Source organism: Sturnira hondurensis, unplaced genomic scaffold, assembly GCF_014824575.4.
Source record: "Sturnira hondurensis isolate 20B ecotype Veracruz unplaced genomic scaffold, ASM1482457v3 Scaffold0021354, whole genome shotgun sequence".
Classification (NCBI taxonomy): Eukaryota; Metazoa; Chordata; class Mammalia; order Chiroptera; family Phyllostomidae; genus Sturnira; species Sturnira hondurensis.
Window position 1 is genome coordinate 1,239,740 of NW_028093985.1, and position 21,610 is coordinate 1,261,349.

Sequence of the window (21,610 nt, forward strand, 5' to 3'; positions counted from 1 at the left end):
ATTGCTTTGTCATATTCAGACTTACAAAATAGTTTTTTTTAATCTCTGTTAGTTTTCAGACTTAGCTGCAAATCCATATCATCTGTTGAGCTGGCACTTTGGGCCACACTGTAATTAAGTAACTCTGGGGAGGAACCTAGACACCTGTGTTTTGCTTGCTTACTGTTTTCTTTAAAGTTCATTGCTCTAGTTCAGGATTACTCAGCCTCAGCAGTAATGACATTTTGGGCCACGTGATTTTTTTGTTGTGGGGACTATTCTGCACCTTATAGGATGTTGAGCAACCTTGCCTCTACCCAGTAGATGCCGCCACCACCACACACCACACACCACACACTCACACTCTCTTTCTCTTTCTCTCTCTCTCTCTCTCTCTCTCTCTCTCTCTAACCAACAGTCTCCAGAAAGTGCCAGATGTCCCCTGGGAAACAAAACCACAAGATGTCTAGTTAACCGTGAAGTGTTTAAGGACATGAATCATCAGCCTTACTGTGTAATTTATTTGGTTAGATGATGCTAATTCTTCCGCTGCCCATTTAGTTTCCTACAATACCAGTTACTTAGCGTTCCCAATGTGCCCAGCTCTAGGCCAAGGACTTGGCATGCATATCACATTTAATCTTCCCAACAGCTTTACATAGGTAAGGAAACTGCAAAAAGAGAAACTTGCCCAAGGTCAACATAGCTAGGTGGGCATATCTGTTATTGGAACCCAAATCTCACTATCACAAATTACTTCCCACTGTATCCCTACTTTCAGGTTGAGGACAGGGTGGATTAACATTATAATACAATGTAGATAACTCTTCAAAAGTAATGTACATTGGTTGCATTATTGGTGAGGGGCACTTTCTCTTCGTGTATCACCCATCTTTATATCCTTCCAGAAGTTTTTCTGTATACATACAGAAAAACATGTATATCTTCTTTTTGTTTGTTTTTATTCTCACCTGAGAAAAGACAGGGTCCAGCACAAAGAATGCCCCTTTTCTATTACAAAATCATCAGCATGTAATTCCATAACAACAATATCACACTCAAGCACACCGTATGACGTTTTAGGTGAAAGGTTCAGGTTAAAACTATAAAGTATTACACCCATGTAATTACACTACCAGCACACTCAAGGAAGCCTTAGTCCTGCTAGACCCTGTATTTATTGATTTTAGAGAGAGAGAAACAGCAGTTGGTTGCCTCCTGCACGTGCCCTACCCAGGGGTGGAGCCCACAGCCTTTCTAGTGTGCGGGGGGGCGTTGCACGAACCGAGCTGCCCCGCTAAAGCTGTGTCTTCTTTTTTTCTGAAAGGAGGCTGACTTTACAAAAGTAAAATCAGATTACGCATGCTCTGATGCTTCTTTTCTATACATAATATAGCCCATTCCGTGTGAGTACATAGAGATCTCATTCTGTTTTGTGGCAGTATAATGTTCATTTCTGTGGATCTACTGCACAGTTTAACTCAAGGGCCTTATTGATTGATAAGTGTTACTTCTGGCCAATATACCGGCATTCTTAAAGAAAGGATTTTACTGTTGTCTGACAGTGTGTGATTAACCTTTATGCCTAGTTCACATTGGGAAAAATTTGGATGCTTAATTATATTATTGTTCTTTTTAAATTTTTTGTCCTTCCTAAATTTTGTTGAATGAAAGTTGAATTGATATGTGGTGTGATACTTAATGGTGCCTTACTCTGTAAAGAAAGCTTTCCAGGGTAGGACTTCCGCCAAGATGGAGGCATAGGTGGAAACACTGTGCCTTCTCCCACAACCAAGTTTGAACACAACAAAGGTTTGGAGAACTAGGACACACCCAAAGACCAGAAAACAGAATTATACGGAAGTCCGACAACTACGAACCGTTCAACGGGGATGGTAAGAGAGGCGGAGCCAGCAGCGGAGCTGGGTCGGGCAGGACAGATCCCCCGACCTAGGCGCACAGGCAGCCTGGAACCAGTCGGGGTGCGGGGCAGACTGACCGCAGTCGAACATTCTCACACAGTGAGACGGACCACGCAGGCCCCAGGGGGCGAACCCAGTGGTGGAGGGCTGACGGCGGTGGCACACTCGCGTGCAGTGGAACGAAACGCGTGGGCCTGGTGACAGTGGTGACTGCGGCAGGCGGCAGACGGGAAGCCATTGTCCCTCTTTGACCCCGCCCCCACATACAGCATCACAACCCAGCGACTTAATTGCCCTGTTCTAGTGAACACTTTAGGGCTCTTATCCTGCTATGGAACAGGCACGAACAGCCCAAAAGATGGTGCAAGAAGAACTCAAAAGTCCCACAGCCAATAACTCTAAGCGACCAAGAAATTGCCAGCCTCTCAGAAGCACAATTCAAGACACTTTATCAGGATGCTCACAGAACTGGTAGATTATAGTCACAAATTAGAGGAACATAGTCACAAATTAGAGGAACATATGAAGGCTAAACTAATTGAAATGAAGGGAGATGCACAGGAAACCAATAGTGATGGAAAGGAAACTGGGACTCAGATCAATGGAATGGACCAGAAGGAAGAACAAAACATCCCACCAGAAAGGAATGAAGAAATGAGAACTCAAAAAAATGAGGAGAGGCTTAGGAACCTCCAGGACATCTTTAAACATTCCAACATCCGAATTATAGGGGTACCAGAAGGGGGAAAGAAACAGACACGAATGGAAAATGTATTTGAACAAATAATAAAGGAGAACTTCCCCAGTCTGGCAAAGGAAATAGACTTCCAGGAAATCCAGGAAGCTCAGAGAGTGCCAAAGAAGTTGGACCCAAGAAGGAACACACCAAGGCACATCATAATTACATTAGCCAAGACCAAAATGAAGGAGAGAATCCTAGAAGCAGCAAGAGATAAGGGGACAGTCACCTACAAAGGAGTACCCATCAGACTGTCAGCAGATTTCTCAAAAGAGACCTTACAGGCAAGAAGGGGCTGGAAAGAAGTATTCCAAGTCATGAAATCCAAAGACCTACAGCCAAGATTGCTTTATCCAGCAAAACTTTCATTTAGAATGGAAGGACAGGTAAAGTGCTTCTCAGATAAGATCAAGTTCAAGGAGTTCATCATCACTAAGCCCTTATTATATGAAATGCTAAAGGGACTTATATAAGAAAAAGAAGATGAAAAATATTAACAGTGAAAGGACAGCAAACACACAGCTATTAACAACCACACCTAAAACAAAAGCAAACCAAGAGGACAGCTAGATCAGGAGTGGAACCATAGAAATGAAGAACACATGGAGGGTTAGAAACGGGGGTGGGAGGGGGAGAAGGGGGGAGACGGCACAGAAAATAGCATAGATGGTAAGTAGAAAATAGATAGGGGGGAGGGCGAGAATAGTGGGGGAAATATAGAATCTAAAGAACTTGAGACACGTGGTTATAAACTAAGGGGGGGAATGGGGGGGGGGAGTGTGCGGGTGGAGGGGAATGAAGGGGGGGAATAGAACAACTGTAATGGTATAATCAATAAAATATATTTTTAAAAAAAGTTTTCCAGGATATTTTATGTGTCGTGTATTTGATGACTTTTATAATTTATAAAATTTATAAAAATATTGGTGACAATTTATCATTAGTTTGCATTTTTTGGTTATAAAAAAGTACTTTGTGAACAGAATTTTTTCATGTGACAGGACTGCTTATTTAATTGAATTCTTTGAAACTCTAGAAATATGAACAAATTGTTGTACATACAACAGATACTCATTTTACACAACTAAAAGATAATAGAGATTAATGTAATATTTTTGATAAATATATTTTCTTAGGAAAATGTTCTGCTGCTGCCCTTGATGTTCTTGCAAATGTGTATCGTGATGAGCTTTTGCCACATATTTTGCCCCTTTTGAAAGAATTACTTTTTCATCATGAATGGGTCGTTAAAGAATCAGGCATCTTGGTTTTAGGAGCAATTGCTGAAGGTAAGTCTCAGTCACATTTGAACTGTAAAGCCCTTAATAATTACCACTAATGTGGCTAGGCTACTTGAATGAATTGTTACTCTGCGGGGAAAGAACAGAGTACCACTGAACTTACACACTTTGCTCTTGTGTTGCTGCTGTGAATTTGAGAAGACTGTGTGATCCACATTGACCTTGCAAAGGATGTTTGAATCCAAAAGCCATCTTAGAATAAGTGTTTACTTTGAACTGATTAAAAATTATTAACTAAACAGCCATAGGCCTACTTCTAACCCCAGCCAGATAGTTTGCAAATGCTTCTGTTACGATAAAGGAAGCAGAATGAGAGGGCAAGGCCTCGGATGTCAGACGCATTCCCATTGCTAGAAAAATAACTGTTCTATATGTAAGTGTAAGAAATGTCGTTAGAGTCTCATCATTCTCTATAGGTTATTCTTTTCTAACTGTAAATATCTGTCTAGAAGAAATGAAGCATATTAAAAGCATCTCTAAAAGTCTCTAATTTGTGTGGCAGAAATAAAATGAACTTTCCTAACCCTGCTGGAAGATGCTTAGGGGCATTTAGGTCTTGTTTCGGTTTTTGATATTTTAGATCAGATTATTTCTTACAGCATATTTAATACAATGAAGATCTTAATATTTTTTATGAATGCATGTGTCAGTTTAATATTCAACTGAAATGGTTTTGTTTTAACCACATTTTAGTAGTTTCTAAAAGATTTCTGTTGTTTGTTTTTTTTCTAGGTTGCATGCAAGGCATGATTCCATACTTGCCTGAACTCATTCCTCACCTTATTCAGTGCCTCTCTGATAAAAAGGCTCTTGTACGTTCCATAACATGCTGGACTCTGAGCCGCTATGCACACTGGGTAGTCAGCCAGCCCCCAGACACGTACCTGAAGCCATTAATGACAGAATTGCTAAAGCGTATCCTGGATAGCAACAAGAGAGTACAAGAAGCTGCCTGCAGGTGGGACAGATTCGAAACAAACCGTTAACTGTGTGGGAGAGGGGTGGGTATTTCAATGGGAAACTAATTTTCAACCTTGTAATGGGCTTTTTATTAATCTGTAGCTTTCACCTTAATGATTTTATAAATCCAAGTGTGACTAATAGACATCAACCTCTGCTATTTCTTAAATGTTTTGTTTTCTCAGTGGCTATGATACCAGTAGAGTTATCTTTTACACTAATTCCCACAGGCATCTGGACATGTGAGGACGAAGTTCCTACTCTTGACCCAATAGCAAGGTTGGAGCAGATTCCTGTTAGCCTGTAGGTCCACTCCTGTAACTTCACAGACAGCCCCACAGCAGCCTGCTGTCTGTCATTTAGTGTATCTACTTAAGTAGCTGTTCTGTCAGTGTGGGGCTGTTTTGTTTTTACATCAGACCAGCAGTTGCAGTCAAATAATATTCCAGTTTGGGGAGCAAGAGGAAAGTAGAGTTGGACTTCTCCAAATCTGAAGCAAAATTATCTGAAAGAGTTTTTAATTCTTATTAACATGAAAGTTGAACAAGGAGGCTTTGATGTTTAATAGCACTGAAGGTTTTTTTTCAGTGGGGGCAGGATACAGATTATGTTTGTTTTCCTGTAGTATATTTATTTGGCACTTTTTTAGCTCTCTACTAATTGTGAGGCATATTCTAAATGCTGGGCTTACATTCTTGCCGTCTCTGAACTTACAGTCTAACAGGGAGTACTAAACAACTATATGATTTATAGCAAGTGCTGTGAACAAAATAACTAGTGCATACTACTAGTGAACAGAGGACTTTCATTAACAGGTGGCTTAAGCCTATTATCTTTAGGAAATTCCTGAATTGGTAGAACAGAATATAATGCAAACCTTAATTTTAGAAAGAAAGAAAGAGCCAGGACAAGTTTAGGTCTAAATTGAAGTCATTACATTCAGACTTGAGATTTTTTTTTTCTTTCTTGCACATTTGTTCTAATAGAGCGTAGCCATACATACCTAAAGCAAGTAAGGCTTGGTATTTGTAATAAACAAGTATTTTGCACTCTTAATGTAGTGTGGGCTGAAACATTTTTTAACCTTATTGAGGAATAATTGACAAATACTGCATATATGTTAGAGTATACAACATGATTTGATATGCGTATACATTGTAGAATGACTATCAAAGTTAGGATAACACGTAAAGTTACCTCATATAGTAGGTAACTTTCTCAGGGTGACAATGCTCAAGATCTCTCAGCAGCTTCCAGGAATGCAATACATATTGTTTGTTTGTGTTTTATAATAGAAAGCCTATTTAGAGAGAATAGTCGTAAGTGTTATTGTGTCATTTGGTGACCCTTGGTATACATCTGAAGGAAAAAGTATAAATGAGAGTTCATTTCTCTGAGAATGCAACAGTATTTTGCTCATTGCTATGTCCTAGCACTCAGCGACTAAATAGTAAACACCAAAGAAATTTGTTGAATGAATGAATGAATGAATGAATGAATATAAAAACCAACATATTTTAGTTTTAGATTTTAGCATTGTAGTTAAATAGATGCCCATAGGTGAGGTCTCTCTGAAAGAGGTAATAAGGAATGGGAAAGAAGTGAGAAAAATAAACATCTGGTGTGATGTAGTAGGAGATAAGCATGTAAAGTGGAAATAGATATTCTTTAAAGAATTACTTTTCTGTACTTGAACAATAATTAAATTAAAAAAAAGAATTAGTTTTCTATCTCCATTACAACTATTCCTTTTCTGCAACACTATTCTCTTGCTCTCTTTAATTACAGTGCCTTTGCTACCCTTGAAGAGGAGGCTTGTACAGAACTTGTTCCTTACCTTGCTTACATACTTGATACTTTGGTCTTCGCATTTAGCAAATACCAACATAAGAACTTGCTCATTCTTTATGATGCCATAGGAACATTAGCAGATTCAGTAGGACATCATTTAAACAAACCAGTAAGTATTATTATGGGAAAAAATATGTAGCATGGTTACGATCAGTAAGTTAACATGTATTTGGAAGTTAAAATTTTGGGGAGATACCAACACAGGGTTTTACTACTTTAAGAAGGCAGCAAAGTGTATTAACTTCCTAAATAGTATTTAAAAAAATAAATATGTATTTGGCATGGCAGTTGCATAGCACTTTGTAAAGTAACTAAAGGAAAAGGGGGTAGAGGTTATATACTCTATAAAGTTTTTACAACTTTTACTTAATTTCAAGGGTTTGGTTTTTTTTTAATCTACCACTTTATAAACACTAGCTTTAGAGCATCACATCTAGACACCTTTGTTTTCTCACTGGAACTTAGAACTATGGGGGATACACTAGATAAAACTAGAAATTGAGGTAATAGCTTACAGACGTAAATAGTGGTAGAGCAGAAGTATGACTAGGGAGCCACACTCTGTCTCTAGTAGTGTTCAGAGTAGAATAGAATGGGGTTGGATTTAAATATTAAATCCAATATTTAGTATTTAAAATTAAACCATAATATTAAAATTTTAATACGGTTCAAAATTCCCTGCTGAAGAATAGATTTTCTTTATGAATGCTATATGGAAAGTCCTAAGAAATTGTCTCTTCATTAGTTATACTTAAAACTTGATACAATGGGTTTGCAAAACTCGGTTAATGGGTTTGCTTTGTGATGTGAGTTGGTTTGGTTTGGCTTTGTTTTGGGGGTGTTTTTCTGAATGTCTTAGATTAGACCTTTTCTCATTGGTGCCCCTTGTTCACATTATTACATTTATTTACTTGATTTTATGGGTTAGTTTAATTAAGGACACTTAAATGATTGTGAATCTTTTTCTACAAATGCCTCTGTAAGGTAAATCTGTCTTTTATGACATACTGTACAAGTAGAATCATATTACGTGTTACAGGCCCCAGGACTAAAAAAATTCAGACAACTTAAGAGTAAGATTAAATGATTCATCCCAGATTGTGATCAAGTAATTTTTATATATTTGTATAAATCTTGCTTCAAAAAGGATATGACTTAAAAATAGAAAAAAATTGTATAGGTTAAAGAGATAGGCAAAATAAAAACTTCAAAGGTGCAAAGAGAGTTTCAAAATACATTCTGTAATGATTTTACACAGTTACTAAAAATGGATTTTAATTTTCATAGACTCAAAGTGGACTTGTTTACATATAATAGTGGAGCTTCATGTGTTTTTCATCATTGTATATAGGAATATATTCAGATGCTAATGCCTCCGCTGATCCAGAAATGGAACATGTTGAAGGATGAAGATAAAGATCTCTTCCCCTTACTTGAGGTATGCTATATATGTTTTCCAACCTGCTCTTCTTAACTGATAATAAATTATGGAGGTCTTTTTACATCATGTACCTCTGTCTCTCCTTAATCATATGTCTTGATATAAATATATAGCCAAACCGTGGCTAAACCTTGAGTAATGCAGGTTTGAACCATGAGGGTCCACTTACACGCAGATATTTTCCCATAAATGCCTGTACTGTTTCTGATTTACATTTGGAAGTCTGGATGTGAAGGGGTGGCTGGATACATTGATCTGCCCCATTTTATATTGGGAACTTGAGCGTCCTGAGATTTTGATATTCTAAGGTGTGGCCTGGAACCAAAGTTACATGCACATATTCAATTGTGCCAGGGGGTTGGTGCCCCAAACCCCCACGTAGTTCAAAGGTAAACTGTAGTTTAATATTCTAATATTAAATATTTATATAATATTACATTAGATACATATACTCACATGTAGGTGAATCGGCATTGGGACTCAATGTTAGTAAGGAGAGACTTTATACCCTTTATGTCTAGTTTGAAATTTTATGTGATATTTCAATAACTGAACACACTACCAGATCTGGTAACTTAAACCTAAATGACTTTGTATTGGTAGAGCCAGTTCAGTCATTGTCATTCTTATTCCCCCTGTCATTTCAGGGGTCACCACCTCTGCCATGGATTGTCCCTAGCCAGAGAAGTAAAAACTTCTGTGACCAAGGAAATGACTAATTCTGGGCCTAACAACATAAGAAGAGTTGTTATGGCTAAATTTTTTTTTCAGACAGGGGCTCAGGATGTGCCCAGTAAAGTTCACCTATATGTCAAGTGGCAAACATAAGGCCTGCAGGGCCAAATCCGGCCTTCCACCTTGTTCTACCCGGCGGCACCGAGCTCCTTGCCCCTAGTTAAGGAGTAGTTACATTTATAAAGTTCTAAAAATACATTCGGCCCTTTGAAGGCAACTGTGAGGCCGCAGGTGAAAATGAGTTTGACATCATTTCAAACCCTGACCTATAGCAGTGACAAGGATGGGAGGATAAATAAATATACCTCTTACATTTGAGGAGTGAGAGGGAGAAATGCATACACTTAATCTGTTCTTGAAAGATAACATTCATTATAGAAACATTTTTACTTTTTTCCTGAGGAGACCTCCCCTGGCCGCAAGCTTAACAGCAGTACATGGCAGGCAGAGGAGAGATTTGAAAGAAACTGCTCCTATAGCCTAGTAGAGCAAGCTCAGAAATAACCAGAGTCTTAATTAGTACACATACAAGCATTTCTTATAATGTTAACTATACCCAGAAATTTCACACATGCACTTTATTTTTTTCTAGTGCCTATCTTCAGTTGCCACAGCCCTGCAGTCTGGCTTCCTTCCATACTGTGAACCTGTATATCAGCGATGTGTAAACCTAGTGCAGAAGACTCTTGCACAAGCCATGGTATTTAAATATTTTTGTATCTCTTTCTTCTTGGCATCATAAATATTTTTCTAAGGACAGGCATAATGTATACAAACTATTTCAATGATTGATTTAAAGGAAGTTTTTTTTAAAAATGTGTCTAATTTCAGCTGAACAATGCTCAACCAGATCAATATGAGGCTCCAGATAAAGATTTTATGATAGTGGCTCTTGATTTACTCAGTGGCCTGGCTGAAGGACTTGGAGGCAACATTGAACAGCTAGTGGCCCGAAGTAACATTCTAACACTAATGTATCAGTGCATGCAGGTGAGACTGGTTCAATTATAACAAATTGAAACCTGGTTCTCTGGGTCACATTGGGGTTAATTTCTTCTTATTTCTTGTAGGATAAAATGCCAGAAGTTCGACAGAGTTCCTTCGCCCTTCTAGGTGATCTGACAAAAGCTTGCTTTCAGCATGTTAAGCCTTGTATAGGTATGAATATTTTCTACTTCTATGATATGATTTTTAACATCAGCTATATTTTTATTATTAAAATGTGATTTCACGGAAACCCAATATTTATAAACATACATTTGACTGTTAAAGATGCTCTGGTTGAAGCAGGCAGGATGAAGTTCTCGTTCTCTTGAACTCACCCTTTAGGCAGCAGCATGTTAGGCAGTCATGTGCCTAGAGAAGAGTTGGAAAAGCATTAATTTAGAGTAAAGGACATGCCTGCCTTTGAAGCCCCGGTGTACTGTATGCGTAACTTATGGATACTTTTTGAATAGTTTTTTTTCGCCCCAGTGCAGGTACCCAGAAATAATAAGTTTTCTCGTGATAAAGCAACATATGTTTTCAGATATCATGGGAAACTTTTCAATTTACCTAAAAAGTAAATGATTTATTTCTGTTTTAATAGCATAGCATTTGTCTTAGCCTTCTGTGGAGATAACGGATTCCTTGAATAATGTAACCTGAATTGTGTCAAAACCCGTGAATTAAATGGGACTTTGGGGGGTTTTTCCCCATTTCTGTATCCCATCATTGAAGATTTTATTTATTCATTATTGGGGGAGGGAAGAGAGACACTGATCGGTTTGCAAGATGATGCTTCTGAACTTTGAGTAGTAACATTATTATGATGTATTAAAACAAGTTATCAAATTCAAGCCTGACTACCCTAAGGGTAAGTGTGATGCATTCTTGTTTTACAAGACTTGATCAGTCATGCGTCCCCTCTTTAGAAGGTACAGTGTCTAATCTTCTCTCTCTTTTTCATGTTATCAGCCATGATTATTATTTTCTAAACTATCAATTCTCAACCAGGGCCATTTTTGTTCAGCCCCCTCCCACAGAACATTTGCATTGTGTTTAACACTGAGGCTGTGTTTCTGCTTGGTAGTGCATAGAGGCAAAGGATGTTGCTCAACATCCTATAATGCGTGCAGCAGATTCCCCCGCCACCCACACACCCAGAATGAGGTGGCCCAATTGTCAGTATTGCTAAAATTAAGAAACCCTGGTCTTAGATCCACTAGTTAATTAAGGGGTTTTAAAAATGCTATTCTAATTCTTTGTATAGCAGTGAAAATACGTATATAGAGACATTTTCCATATCAAATTTTCCTGAGGTATGCATCGTATAGGAGAGGCAGGTAATTGCTTGATATTGTTTTCCTTACCAGTTTTCAAAATAATGAATTGATTCCCAGCATCCTCCACAGGTATCCATTTGATGTTTCAGAGTTTAGCTTTTGTGTTTATTTCTTGAGTGTCAGTATGAACTCAGTGATAACTCAAATTGTTCTACCTGTAGGGATTGGGAGCTTAAGTTGGCTCCTGAGTTTTCTCTGGGGTGATGAAATAGCCTAGGTTTGTTTGGTACATTTCCTGCCTTTTACCTACAGTGAAACGTTTCTCTGAGAGCCTTTATTCCTGTTAAATGGAAAATGATATTTAGAGACCACAATCTGAGCACTAGGGTAAAGGTTATTTTAAAAACCAAAATTACTGCTTTTTTAAAAATTGTGCATGTGAGAAATTAGGTCTCAAGAAATTTCTAATGTGTTATGCTTTTCTTTTGAGTTTTCTCAGTCTGGTGATGAGAGAGTACTCCAACCAACTCCTTTTAATGATATCTGAAATATACCAAAACTTAATGTTTTCTGGTCTGCTTCGTAGGAAAGTTCAGATAGTGCCTCTCTCAGTTTCTTAAGATAAATATTTACCAACACCTTTAAAATACTGCTATTTCTTACCTACGTTTCAGTTTCCACGTAGTAGATTTTCTTGAAAGCACAATACACTGCTGTTGATAAGTTTACTACATAGTTTTTAAAACTTTTTTTCCTAGCTGATTTCATGCCAATATTGGGAACCAACCTAAATCCAGAGTTCATTTCAGTCTGCAATAATGCCACTTGGGCAATTGGAGAAATCTCTATTCAAATGGGTAAGATTTTTTTTTCTTCTTTAAAAGTGTAAATTTTTAGATGTTTTAATTTGGGGGGGTTGTTTTTAAATTGTAATGAGTTTTATATATTTATAAATAGCTTATGTCACAGTTAATAAAGGGAGAAATTTGCTATTTTAACATTGACGTTTTTCTTTTGTTTTTCTCTTTTGGGGATGATCTAGGTATAGAGATGCAGCCTTATATTCCTATGGTGTTGCACCAGCTTGTAGAAATCATTAACAGACCCAACACACCAAAGACGTTGTTAGAGAATACAGGTACCATATGACTGAACTGTTTTGGTGATGAGAAAATTAGTTGCCTTTTAATTTTAAATTAAGATGCGTAGAGAAACCAAAGCTAGCTTTAGAAACTTAGTTTATTATTGACAGCTATTTTGGATCCTCATTAATGAAATGTACTCTTTTAATTGCATTCCATAACACTTTTCTCCCCTATTCTTGTGTTTTAATGTGTCTTCTAATGGACCCCAGCTAACATAACTTTGGAACAATATGAATTTTACTTTTACATTAATTCCAGTAGTAATGGGGAGCTGGGAAGTAATTATTTTTTTTCATCTGTAAAAATGTGGCCAAATGTAGATTGCAGCGTAGTAACTAATTGGTTTGCAATGGCACATATACATACGTATTTTCTATTTTGTTGTATACTTTCTTTCAAATTGGGAACTTAGGCAGTACCTGTTGGATTTTTATTCAGGAGGCTTGTTTCTCTTTTGCATTTCAGAGCATGTTTATGTTAAAGAGTACCTTCCATACTATAGAACACATTTCAGGGTGATTTCTTTCCACCTTCTTCGACTTTTGCTAATAATGATAAAAGATCAATTTTGTTTTCTATCAGACCCATCTCTTTATGTACTAAGATAATTCTAGTACAATATTCATCGTCTTTGAGGGTCTTACCAAATACTGGACAAGGATTAAAAAAAGGTTTTCTAAATAAGAAAATTTGTTTTCAAGGGCATTTTCATTTATATTTTTTAGTTATGGGAAGTTTATTGTATCCTAATATGATTAAAATTGATGTTTATTGGTATGGAAGGAAATCTTTTAATTATTAAACAGTTATATGGCTGTTTGGCTGTATGGGTACTGTTTATCATAAAGTGAATCAGATTTTCTTGCTGCAAAGTACAAAAATCTATGTGTAGGATGGTTATGGAATCTTGTCAGGTTTTTATCTCTTTAGAATGCAGTACCTATACATGACATTCAGATTTGGAACACTTGCCATTATAAAATTACTGTTGAACCTAAAGAAACTTCCTATTTATTTTTAAATGTGAATGCATAACTGCAAATAAATGTTGAGTGTAATGTATATTAAAGTTTCTTGTGGGATATCAGCTGGTAAATTTGTTATAGTTCCTTTAACAAATTTGGCTTTATCTATAAGATTATATTCTAAGTATGATTCTCCCCTAAATAAATTGAAAAGTAGTTGATAAAACCCTTCAAGTTGAATAATTGAAATGATATGATTAAGAAACACACTTGGCATTCACTGGATTACTCTTAATACAAGTGGCTGTAGAAAATGTTTTCTTTATTTTTTTACCTAAAAGGGGAGGAGGTAATTATTAAGTAAAATTATTGTCAATGGCTAATATTTATAAATTTTAGCAACTAATCACCATTATCTTAATATTTCATAAAGCCAATTCCTTAGTATATGCAGTTACTTGCTTTTTTCCTAATTAGTATATCCTACACTGAACTTTTTCAATGGACCATCATCTGCTTTATTGCATGTTTCATTGGATTGTTCATACTTGCCTGTTTAATGAGAATGTTGCATAGTTTGTGTCTTTTGAACATAGGTTTTCTTTCTCTTGCTTCATATGAATCTGCTGTATTTTAGTATTATCTGTGTAGTTTGCTTCAAGTAATCCTTAAACATTTTTCTTTACCCCCCCACCCTTTTTTTATGAAAGGTTAACCTGTAAGTTTTTGAGAGAACACCATTAAAGCACTTCATGGTTTGTTTTCTGTTTGTATTTCTTCCCGTCGTGTTTAAGTGTATTTATATGTGTGTACCTTTGGATTGCAGAATGCAGTTCTGAGTTGCACTTTAGCCCTTTTAAGTTTCAGGACTTCCTGAATTTTGATGGTGAATATATGTTTGATTAATTCCCATTTTACTTAGAATATTAGCATGTAATCAGTACAGTGTTTATTTTGTGCTGTGTCTTTTATAGCAAGGACAGAATATTTGTTCTTTTGGTCCTGTATCACATGTCATCACAGTGGACTGTCTGAATTTCTTTTATGTCAAATATGGTATGAAATTAGCAATTTTTTTCATTGTGTACCATAACACCTAAAATTTGACAGTTGATTTTGATAACAGGCAGCAAATAGTCCACTGGTTTATTTTGGAAATGTTAACAAACAAAAAGACTTCACCAAAATTTGGATTAAATTTTTAGATAATTTTCAAAGAATAGAAATCACTTATAAAAACAGATGTGGAGAAGTGAGAAAGAAATTTTAATTGTTTTAACTGAAATGTATGTTTGAATAGACAATTCAGAAATGTAGTCATTCACATTTACTATTATTTCTTGGGGGGGAACAGATTTCATTATTAAATTCTGAAACTTGAACTATCTTTGAAGAACGTCTAAATCATCCATTTAATCGCTCATCTTTTTATTACCAGAAAATATGCTATATTTTATTGAGCGATAAAAGCTTCATTGAGCAAGAAAAGCAATTCATCATGGTTTTTGGTGTTCTCTCAATCTTTAAAGTTTTTTTAATTCCTTTTGTTTTTCCTTTTTCAAGAGTATGCCATATATGTTGCTGCCCCTTATTTTAGGGGGTGGTAATAAACAGCACTGGTGAAATCTTATGTTTATTATCATACACAAATTCTGTTGGTTTCTGTTTCTGAGTTATTTGTTGTTTTTTCTTTATTTTTTCTCCTTCCCCCTCATTTGCTCATGTCTTGGTTGGCGTTTGGTGGTGTATAACCGTGATTGCGTTACCTTAGCAATAACAATTGGTCGTCTTGGTTACGTTTGTCCTCAAGAGGTGGCCCCCATGCTACAGCAGTTTATAAGACCCTGGTGTGTATTATTCAATCTTTTTTTTTAATTCATTTTTCTTCACTCTTTCTTTCTCTATCTCACTTTTAGATATATTTTCAGTTGGTTACAAAAATCACAATCCTTAATCATTGCCAACCATGTGACTAATCTTGTCCTATCAGGTTTGTGAGGTTTTCAGTAGCATCGTCATGTATATTTATTTTATGTTGTGGCTAACGACTAATTGATGCATGGGATAAGATTGTCACATGCTTGCTGTGTTACAAAGCTTGATTATATATATAAAGCATTTAAATATCCACCAATAAAATAAAAATGCATGCAAATTCTATAAATTTAGGTTTTTGCATTGTTTCTTAGAATTAATTTGAAAACTTGGATTGCATTAAGAAATACATGTTTAAATTTGTAATGTATAAAAATCTTATTTGCTTGATAATATAAAACAAACATCTACACCATAAGTTTTGAAATAATAGTTTATATTGTAGCAGTATATCCTATATTCTGTTTCTTTCAGTTGATAATCTGTCAATTCAAGTCATTTTTAGTAGTGTTTAATGGAATACAAGTCATAATGTAGTTTTTTTAATTGGTAATTTACTCTTAGCTAAAGCTCGTTAATAGTTTAAATGGGAGATTAAGATCAGTTGTCCATTTCATAGATGAAATCTATTAATAAGAAAATGTGAATATCAAGGCTTTCACTATTTGGGATCAGATGGGCCCACATACAGGAAGTGTGAGAAACTTAAGCTTTATGAAAAATTTTTTAATATTAACATTATATTCTGGTGCTTATTCCATTAAATACTGTCCATTAGTATTGTAATTGAACCTGCTTCTTACTTAAATGCTAAACTGCTCTCTATAATTTAATAGGTGCACCTCTCTGAGAAACATAAGGGACAATGAGGAAAAGGATTCAGCATTCCGTGGCATTTGTACCATGATCAGTGTGAATCCCAGTGGAGTAATCCAAGTAAGACCTTCACCAGAATTCGTTCTTAATTTGTAATGTTCTGAATAATGAGCTTTGAAGGGAAGGAATGTTTTAACACTTTTATTATTAAAATATTACATATATTACATATTTTTCAAAGATACTAAAACAAATTATATATTTAAAATGTTGTGCATTTCCCGATATCTTGAAATGACAATGCCTGTTTTTTATCTTCTAAATCTTTTTTTTCCATGAAATATAGAAGTAGAAGATTGAGAGATAAAGTTGCATTCTTATATTGAATTAAGCCAAAGCTTCTTTCATTCACATTTAGACCTTATTTATTTACTTTGTATGTGTTTCCCATCCCTGAATATCAGTTTGTTTAGTTTGAGGATGTCTACACTTTAGAGAGTGAGCAAACAGTAGGATACTCTTTCTGTTACTTGGAATCAAAGTTAAGAAATCATTTAGTTGTGAATAAAATAGAATACTGAATCAATCATTGAAACTGATTTATTTTTGAGAGCTTGTAATTTTTTTTGTTTTGTTTTCTGTCTTAGTTCTTGTTATATTTAGATAATTTGGGCATTTAAGAAATATTTGGCAATAGTGTCAAGCATGAGTCTAATCAAACCCCTGGATTCAGCTACCAATTGGCAACACATAAGGCAGGAACATGTGGATCCATAAAGTACAACCCCCAGTTAAAAGCCCCAGGTTCCTCAACAGATCCTTGTAAAGGGGGAATGTATAAGCAAGGTTTTCAAGAAAACGACCTTCCACATCAAAGAGATGGGTGCTTTGACCATTTTTTAATTGAGACCTTTTGCTATTTCTGGCCTGGTATTAATTACTGTGTTGTTTAATCCAGATTTTGCATTACCAACTTTTAAATTTTAGATTAATGTGTTAGGCATTGAAAACTTAGAAATTGGAACTGGGAAACTTTTTTTGACTAATTTCACGCTTGTAAAACATTAATAACTTACTATTAAAATAAGCTAATACTACCTTTAGAGATGGTCCCTAGCTGCAAAATAACCTCCTAGTGTTAAGTTTTGTGTGTTTTTTCCCAATATTTAAGAACTTTGTGTCACCTTAAATGTATTTTAGAGGTGTCATATAATGTGTACCATGTTTAAAAGGAGCATTTTCCCACAGGGGTTTTAGTTACTTTTTTTTTTTTTTTTTGAGTTAGTGTGTGAAGTAACACGTGTATATGGTCATGGGATCACTACCATTTTCAGAATTGGTAGAAATTTTTACTTTTTACATGTGTATTTGGAAATGGTTAAAAGAAAATGTCTGAAGGATTTTCTGTTTAAATTTTTAATTATAAATTCTATGTGGGGTACGTATGCTTAAGTTTTTAACATCATACTTTGCTATTTGGAAGACATAATTTGAATAAACCATAAACTTTAGGTACATGGGATTTTATTTACTGTAGTAGATGTTTTATACACATAGTTTAGTATTAATAAATTTTGAAATTAATGAGATTTTCCAAATTTAATAGTAACATTTAAAGTAGCTGACATGTCAGGACATCAGCCATATCTTGCATTTTTTCAGTATGGTAGTCTACACTTAAAAATACGTCTGTGAAATATTTAAAGTATATACCTTTTGTCTCCTTGTTTTTAATAGAATAACATTATCTTTTAAGCATTTGGCATGAGGTGTTTTATTCTTTTTGTTTCATTTGGGTTGGGTAGAGTTGGGTTAGTTGTTACTTGTAGGTACATAATTAGTTTTTCTAACTTTGGTCATGTCATTTAAGTTTCTGCCTGAAGATGGGTCTGGAAATTTATATCTAGTAATTCCTATACTTCAAACCAAGTTTATTTGGTGTATGCTTTTAACTAACTTTAGATTATTTTTAGGCTACTAAGCAGTGAGTAGATTATTGGATTTATATGATTCTTTAATCTGATAAATGAAGGCTTTTTAAATTGATACTTTAAGTCCATTGCTGATGTTAAACATTTATTAGACAGGTTTTGTTTTTATGATATAAAATAGAATACAAAAGAGCATTAAGTATAAGCTGAATTAGCAGAGGTTTATTCATGATGGAGGTAATAAAAATCATTAAGTAATTGCTTACTTAATTTTTATGATCATAGTTGACTTTTTAATTTTTAGCTAGGATTCTATCATGATATATTCTGAAGTTTACATGTTTTTTTTTCCACTTGCTTGACACATATAAATCAATCTAAAATACATTTATTGCTTGTTGCAGGATTTTATATTTTTTTGTGATGCTGTTGCATCATGGATTAACCCAAAAGATGATCTGAGAGACATGTTCTGTAAGGTAACTAAAGGGGCTTTATGATACGTATCTTGGGATTGTTGCTGTCCTAGTTGGAAAGTTTACATTATTTTTATATTTCATAAGAAATAGGCTCTTCAAATCAGTATTGGTAGACTTATAACCTATAATGTTAGTTCTCAATAAAAAAATTGGCTTGATCTTTCCTTAAGATACAGTTACTATCAGTAGAGAATACACTTTGAAAATATTTACCCAAGCAGGCCATTATCCCCACCTATGCAAATTAGCATATGTATTTTCAAAGATGGCTGACCAGGATTTAGAGTATAATATAAACTGTTGAACAGAGAAAATCTAAGTGGTCCCCACAGAAATTAAACCTATGTTGTAGTTCTTTATTTTAGTGGTGCCCTCCTTTTGATTAACTGTAGCTGGCACTCAACTGTAACAAAGCAAGAAGTAAAATACTGTTACACATTTTAATCACTTAATAGTAAAATTAGTGACCTATATTGGTAGCCAGGAAGCCAATGCTTTGTATATTTCCAACATAAAAAAGTATGGCACAGAAATTTTACTCCTTGGGTTAATTATGTACTTTTTTGTTTTTCATAAGTATAATGTCAGAGATTGCTTAGTGGACAAACATCTGTTAGCATATTCAGTGAGATGTCTTTAAGAACATATGGAATGGTGTCAAATCCAATAAAGTTTAAGAATTGCTACTTTAAAATGGATAAAATTTTGTAATAATAAAATCAACAGTGTTTGATTTCCAAAGCTATGAAGATCTGAGTGTTTATCTTTTGTTTTTGATAAATTAATCTACAGCCATACCACCACCCTGAATGCACCCCATCTCATCTGTTTTTTGTTTTGTTTTTGTTTTTTTACTCTTTGCAGATCCTTCATGGATTTAAAAATCAAGTTGGGGATGAAAATTGGAGGCGTTTCTCTGACCAGTTTCCGCCTCCCTTAAAAGAGCGTCTTGCAGCTTTTTATGGTGTTTAACCTCATACACTTACGCTGCAGTCCCATAATTAGGGGTAAGTTGTGAGAAGTTTGGTATTTTTCAGGGTAAAGAAAATTAAGACTGCAGTCTAAAACTACTGAACAGGATAGAGCTATTTGTTTTCTACAGAGGTTGAATAAAATAGTCTTATGCTATATTAGACTTTAAATTTTAAATAACTTAAATAGAATTTTTTGGAGAACCATCAAGCAAGATACAATGCATGGTTCCACTCTGAGTCCTCAATAGAAAGAAATCCAAGCTGGTATGCTAATTAGGTTAAACACTGCTTCAACATTTCTTCCCTTTTTTGCCCTATAAGAGGTCACTGCAAGAGAAATAATGTAGTTTTTAGGCATGAATTTAGTCTCTGATATATCAAGCGACCTTCTGTGTAGTAAGCTTTAGGGAAAACCCAAGTAGAATTGGAAGTGGATTTTAGCTCAGTAGCTAAGAATATGTAGTATTCAGTCTTTTTTTTTTTAAGAGTTTATTATTTGTCTTTAGAGGGGAAGGTAAGGAGAGAGGGAGAGAAATATCAATGTATGGTTGCCTCTCGTGAGTCCCCTGCTGGGAACTGGCCTGCAACCCAGGCATGTGCCCTGACTGGGAATCGAACCACAATCTTTTGGTTCGCAGGCCCGTGCTCAATCCACTGAGCCACACCAGCCTGGCCTGTAGTATTCAGTCTTCAACATACATTTTTACTGGGCTCCTCCTGTGGGCAATGGAATGGGCAATGGAAAATTGTTTTGATCTGGGGTAACAGAGGGGTAAGTCCTCTTGGACTCTTGTTCCTTGAGACTTTCTGTACTTGTTAAGTCGAACAAAGCAGTCTGGTCTTTTAGCCTCATTTCCTTCGTTGAATTCTTTTGAGGATTAAATGCTGGTCTGTATGTGATGCCAAAACTGGGTATATTGCCTGACACACTGAGTTGGTTGAGTAGATGTTAAGAACATGGGCCAGTAAAGTCAACCAGGGGTTGCACTTCTTTAGGTTTCAGGCATAAACTGAGACGTATTTTACTGGATGGCCAGAGAATAGATTGTGTATGTCCAGCAGTTGTATAGCAAATTGAATTATCTTTTATGTTGGAGTTTTTGCTTGCTTCTAGTCTGCTATGAGCTAGATTTTAAACCTGGAAAGATTTCAACATTCAAGTTGTCACATGACCCTAAGCAGACAGTAGAAGTAGATTTGCAGCCTCTGGAATGTCGTAGACCCTTCAGTGTGGGTTGTGCCACTGGTCTGGAGTCCTGCTAGCTGTTTTATGGCCTTAGCATTTTGGAAAAGTGCTTGATTCTCTGATGAGAATGCAGTAGATGGCATTAGGGGCCAAAAGATTCAACTGCGAGCTAAGTCCTGAACACTTTCAGATTTATTATTTCCTCTGGTCTCTATCATATCACCAGTTACGAATTAACTGTGTTCTAAGATAAGGTATGTAGTAATTCTGTTTTCTAATTAGAGGTAAAAGTGGATAGTATCTTTTCCTCCCTTTTTTGTATTCTTACCTTGTTTCAGAGGCAGGGAGAAAGGGTTGCTTGTACTTCTCCACAGATGGGTGAATTGCCCTCCGTGAACTCAAATGAACCTTCATATAAGTGTCCAGAGTTTGGCATGAGTGGTTACTACAGTTTCATTGTGAAAGTACCACTGTCAGGTACTAGTTACAATCTCCCAGTAATCTACATTTATTTCTTGATGTTCTTTTCATCATTAAAACTGCTGCCAACAAGCCTTAGCCAGGTGGCTTGGTTGGTTGGAGCGTCATCCTGTACATCAGAATGGCTGCAGGTTCAGTCCTTGGTCGGGGTGTGTTGGGAGACCACCAACTGATATTTCTCTCCCTCTCTGAAGTCAATAAGCATATCCTTGGGTGTACTTCTTTTTAACTGCTACCAATGAAAAAGTCCTTCTCAGGAAAATCAAGAGTTCTTCAGAGTATAGGAAATGACTGAGTAAAATTGGGTTAGAAGAATTATTAATTTATTTATTTATTAGGAATATCAAAAAGTCAAGTGTAAAATTTTACTTTTTGGTAATTTGCTAAATGTAGTGGACACCATTCTTACCTTCTAAGCAAAAACATTAGACAATCAAAAATAAGTAATGCTCTTCAATAAGTTTTTTTAGATGGGTTGGATTTTTGTTTGCTTTATATTAGGAATACTGGCAAAAAAAGATGAATTGTAATTCTCACTAAGGAAAGTGATTGTCCTAAAAAAATGCT

The 21,610-nt window shown here is 35.5% G+C and overlaps 1 protein-coding gene across 5 annotated transcripts in view; it reads left to right on the forward strand.

Annotated features, from left to right (window-relative positions):
• TNPO1 (transportin 1) overlaps positions 1-21,610 on the forward strand; it is a 93,410-nt gene that overhangs the window by 65,801 nt on the left and 5,999 nt on the right. For all 5 annotated transcript variants that reach the window (XM_037032343.1, XM_037032344.1, XM_037032342.1 and 2 more), the window contains exons 12-24: positions 3,777-3,929; positions 4,674-4,899; positions 6,690-6,861; positions 8,104-8,190; positions 9,521-9,628; positions 9,760-9,918; positions 9,999-10,086; positions 11,951-12,049; positions 12,235-12,330; positions 15,074-15,149; positions 16,014-16,113; positions 18,329-18,403; positions 19,268-19,410. In XM_037032343.1, the coding sequence (XP_036888238.1) occupies positions 3,777-3,929; positions 4,674-4,899; positions 6,690-6,861; positions 8,104-8,190; positions 9,521-9,628; positions 9,760-9,918; positions 9,999-10,086; positions 11,951-12,049; positions 12,235-12,330; positions 15,074-15,149; positions 16,014-16,113; positions 18,329-18,403; positions 19,268-19,375 (1,547 nt within the window). In that variant the 3' untranslated portion in view covers positions 19,376-19,410. The remainder of the gene's footprint in view (positions 1-3,776; positions 3,930-4,673; positions 4,900-6,689; positions 6,862-8,103; positions 8,191-9,520; positions 9,629-9,759; positions 9,919-9,998; positions 10,087-11,950; positions 12,050-12,234; positions 12,331-15,073; positions 15,150-16,013; positions 16,114-18,328; positions 18,404-19,267; positions 19,411-21,610) is intronic.